The following is a 4,951-nucleotide window of genomic DNA, read 5'->3' as shown; positions in this document are numbered from 1 at the left end:
GGCTCGCGCTCGCGTGGAGAAGCGGTTTTTTGGGCACGTGGGCTCGCGCGGGACGTGCACTTACGTTTACACTCGCGTTCTTGTCATTCGGTTACAAACCTTATACCGTGCCGTTAGTGTTTAAAATCGATCAGCTCGACGAGCTTACGAGACGAGCCACGAGGCGCGAATGTAAACCGCCTACTATAAAGAATGAGCGGGTTGGGAATGTCAGGATGAGGCGCTGCCGATCCGGTGCCAAGCTCATAGAGGTGTAACAACCAATTCGGTGTGTATTTGGAGCGCGTGTCCGACACACACTTGGCCAGTTTATTGATTACCTACTTTACCAATAGAAACCAGTGTTATTTTTATTACTTATCAATTTATTATTAACTGTTTTATCGTTGATAATAATGATTGCTTTATAAAAGTAATCACAAAGTGGTGACAGTCTACTTTCCTTTTATAGTGTATTTGGAGTATGTTTTGGTGGGGTCGTATGGCTCCCATCTGGACGCCGGGAATATATGCTTGTTTCTTTCATACCAAGACCTGCAAAAAAGAAACAAAATGGCTTACATAAACATAATTGTAGTATTATGTAACTAATGTAGGACTGTAGGTACTTAGGTAAATTGATTGCAGTTATTGTTGGGAAAGTTCTTAGGGATGATAACGTATTAAAATATTATTAGGTCAAACTGAATTAAATTAGGTACACTTACGATAACGGGGTTGACTAAATCGCCAATGGTCTTCAGATTGGCGTAAGCAGTTTTTACTTTCTAACAAAATCCAATTGTTTTGGTGCCGTAGAAAAATATATGTTAATATTGTTTAATTAAAATATTTGTATGCAACATTAAACTTAATTTTACAAAGGTACATTGCAGTGAACCCCGCACTATAGGCATGGCCTGTATCGGCGAAATTAAGGTAAATTCATTATGTTTTCAAGACCGTTACTGTATTTGACAGGATTGGTCGGAATAAGCTTGTTAAGTCATTAAATCTCCTTAATCAGATTTACGTTAATATTGATTTATAAAACGTCCGTAATAAAAAATAAAACAACATAAAAACCAACATACTCATCTAAAGCCGTAATTGTTTAATCTTTAACGTTACAAGTAGAGCGCATTTTCATTTGTTAACACTTCTTTGTCACTCCCGTTCAAAAAGATAGACTTTATACTTATTGTGCAACGACAACAAAGATTAATTTATAAATAGTAAAAGGTAAATAGATATTTACGATACAAGTGCGAAAAAGAGGAAATTCAAAACGAGTGGCGATAAATTGAAACACGACCGAAGGGAGTGTTTTAAATCGACACGAGTTGCGAATTACTTATTCGCACGTGTATCGTACAACGTTTTACAGTACATATGGTCCTTTAAACTTTTAACATCGTACGAAAAGTGCTATTTTACGCACTAGTGCGGGAAAATAGGACCATATGTACTGTAAAGGTATTTTCCGGCAAAAAAATCCTCTATTAGGCTAAGAGTATGCTGAGACGCAGGCGACGCAGTTCACGCAGCGCAGCGCAGAGCAGTTTTTGTAAAGTATAGAACGTCTTTTAGCTACGCACGCTACAGCGCAAGGACGTTCCATACTTTACAAAAACTGCTCTGCGCTGCGCTGCGTGAACTGCGTCGCCTGCCTCTCAGCATACGCTTAGCCTTATTCAGCTGCACGCTACACTCACCTCAGAAGCACTTTGCCGGCGTGAGAATCTTGCTTCTCCTGCGTAGCGTCGTTCACCAATCGGACGTCATCGGATGCGTCGAACTGGAAGAGAGGCCCGCTCTTTCCTCTGGCCTGTCAACGAAATAGTAATTATTAAGGAGCCCAAAGATTAGAAAGAAAGTAAGTAAAAAAATACATTTATTTACGTCAAACTAAACCAATTAATTACAAAGACATAGATCAGATGGACGTTAAAAAGGACGGACCTGTCACCTTTTGCGATATCTGACAGGCTGATATCGTCAGGCGAACTGGTAATCTGTGGGCCTTTAAAATATTTTACCAAAAATGGAGGAGGTTTACAAAGGTGCCACTGCCAACAGGTTTGTTGAAGGTCGTACTTGAAGATTTGTATATGGGACCGAGATAAAATCGCGAAAATCGGATTGGCTGTTTTATTTCAGCTTATATGAACGTCGAAGTATTTAAGCAGACAAAAGCATGAGCATACCTTTGTGACGATGAAATCGTAGAAAGTGTAATGGTGGGGCAGAATGAGGTCCTCCTTCACATACATTAGTTGGTCTGCGGAAACGGTCTTTAGCTCGCTGAACTCCGGCCTTAGGGTGTCTAGGCAACGCTGAAGGAACTGGTATATTGAGTTGCCTAAAACAAAATAGTTATTTACGATATAAGTGCGGAAAAGAGGAAAATCGACAGGAGTTACGAATTGCCTATTCACACGTGTATCGTACAACGTTTTACAGTACATATGGCCGTTTAAACTTTTGACAGGACAGGAAAATAGGACCATATGAACTGTAAAAAATATTTTTTATAAAAGCTTTCATTGCTTATATATGTACAGTTATTACGGGATTAGTATGCCATTTAGGGTTCTTGCTAAATTGGAAATTATATAGCGTAAGTATTGAACAAACAATCTAGCTAGGACCCTAAATGGCGCAGCAATCGTGGAGCGTGATGGTACAGTCGCTATCAGATATACCGGAGCAGCTAAGGGGCCCACAAATATCTAAACACGCCTCTATTGTCAGGGCGTTAGAGTGCGTATTCAGATGTTATGAACATCTTGGCTGCTCCGATATATCATCTGATGGCGACTTTACAAGCCGATTTCAGCAAGTGATCTGAGTTTTTCCTCACCTTTCTTTAAAGTAACATTCCTTCTATGCCCTGACCCATCCCAGTAGCTGAATGTAACAGTGATGGGCTCGTCTTTAAGGCTGGCCTGAGTCATGACCCACTCCAACCGCAGCTCCTCTCGTAGCTTCAGATCTGCTTCCTCTCTCTCCCGGTCAGGCAAAAACGATGTATCCACATCCGGGTTCTTGCGAATTTTCTTTAATGTCTAAAATGTAAAGTTATAATGTATTTTGCCAGATTGGTCATGAAATATATACCTACAATACTTATTGAATAAAAGAAGAAGTGTCATACAGAAACTGAATTTATTATTTATACCGAAAGTTCAGTTTTGCTCTAGTTTTGGCAAAATTTGTGCAACGAAACCTGCTGAATCCAGCCAAATCCGAGACAGCGGTCGGTTACTATCAAAAATTAAGTTTTGCGCAGCTGAAAGGTTTCATAGTTTTTGGACCAAAACCGAACTTACGGCCAAAATTTTTATGTCCATTTTTTGGTTGGAGACTAATATGAAGGTGGTAAAAATTAAAATATCTATCAAATAATCAGAGGTCGGCGAGGTGAGCCATTTGCCTTATAACATGACGTAAGACATGTCAAATTATAAGGTAAACAGCTCACCTTCGCCGACCTTTGGTAATAATAGAGGTGAGGAATGGATTGAATAAAAAGATTATTAACTTGAGACTTTACACTTACTGGTTCTTCCTTCTCCCTCCAACCTTTTTCTTCTGTCTCCTCCTTTATGCCGCTTGTTTCAGGACCACTATCTTCTTCCTCTTCTTCATCACTCATGGCAAAGGACAGGGCTTGGATCTGTCAACAATAACTGGTTCCATTAGGATTTATTGTTAATGCATGCATAGTATATTGTTTGGTAAAACAAACAAGTGTCATGGCCCTACTGTAAACATGGCTGCGGTGGCAGCTTGGTTGCATTTTTGTCGCCTAAGTATTGTATGGATCCACATTCTGGTATATTAAAGGCAAAGCTTTAAAGTGTTTAAAAAAAACATAACAAAGAAACCCAATTAAAAAGAAAACACAAATAGGTGACAAATAAAATAAAGAATTTAAGATAGAAACCTGTCGTTTTTGTTTGTTTTTCTGTGCCAACTTGGCTTCAATTTCCTTCTGTTTTTCTTTCTCCTTCTCAGCTTTCTTCTGAGCCAATTTTTTCTCTCTTTCACGTACAATATGCTCCTGTTTTGCCTTCATTTCATCAAGGGTTACCAAACCAATAGTAGAGCTCTTCAACTGTTGCTCAACAGCATCATAATGTGTTGCAAATTTGTTCTCAATGTTGTCTATTTTCAGATCTTCCTCTATTTTCTTCTTACGAAGCTCTATTTCCTGCTGAGCTTTCTCTCGCTTCTTCATGAGATGCATGGCTCTACCAGCCTCCGAAGCTGCACCTTTGTAGTGTGCCATGACTGCAGTTCTCTATCACAGTTCGAGAAATACAATAAGGGGATACTTATGACCTTAATACTGTATTAAATTTTTTGAGTAATTTGAGTAATGAACGCAATGTAAATGGAAATTTGTAGAAAGAAAATGCGATGTGATATTGTGTCAACAAGTCTATGACATGAATGTCACTGTCAGTGTCAGCAATTTCGATGGGATGGGTTGCCACAGACAAAGTAGGAACGTTCTGATACCCAGCCATGTACATCTTATGTGATCTTATGGCATATAGTCTGGTAAACCCAATTCGTCAGTAAATAATAAGAAAAAAATAATACAATATCCTTTCTTTTTGCGTGCTAGTACTAGCGTAAGACAAAGATAATATGATTCTCTCTATCTACATTAAAAATGAGAAAGTCTTCGTGGTTTGTTATCGCATTCAATGTTTGCGTTACTTTCGTTTGCTATATGTGCTAATAAATATCTCTTATTCTTATTCTATATTAATGAAAGGGATGCAACTTAGAAATTCATAGAAATAAAATACTAGAATTTTATAAGCATACAAACAAAAGCAGTACTGAACGTTTTTAGAAGGAAACTATAATATTCCAGCTTTTACTAAAAACGCGGAAATACAACGTTCTTGTACTATTGATCCATACCGGTGCAAATGTCAATTGTCACTTCGTTTCG

At 38.5% G+C, this 4,951-nt stretch overlaps 1 protein-coding gene across 1 annotated transcript; it reads right to left on the bottom strand.

Annotated features, from left to right (window-relative positions):
- Positions 1–390: 390 nt before the first annotated feature.
- On the bottom strand, positions 391–4,423 carry LOC134666582 (protein FAM50 homolog). The gene is made up of 6 exons (XM_063523783.1): positions 3,929–4,423; positions 3,542–3,658; positions 2,843–3,047; positions 2,187–2,341; positions 1,695–1,807; positions 391–534 (listed from the first exon to the last, which is right to left on the bottom strand). Exons 1-6 carry the CDS (start codon positions 4,271–4,273, stop codon positions 435–437), a joined length of 1,035 nt encoding a protein of 344 aa, XP_063379853.1. The 5' UTR covers positions 4,274–4,423; the 3' UTR covers positions 391–434.
- Between the last annotated feature and the right edge of the window lie 528 nt (positions 4,424–4,951).

Source organism: Cydia fagiglandana, chromosome 8 (genome assembly GCF_963556715.1).
Source record: "Cydia fagiglandana chromosome 8, ilCydFagi1.1, whole genome shotgun sequence".
In the NCBI taxonomy this organism is placed as follows: Eukaryota; Metazoa; Arthropoda; class Insecta; order Lepidoptera; family Tortricidae; genus Cydia; species Cydia fagiglandana.
This window is presented reverse-complemented; position numbering and strand designations above follow the sequence as displayed.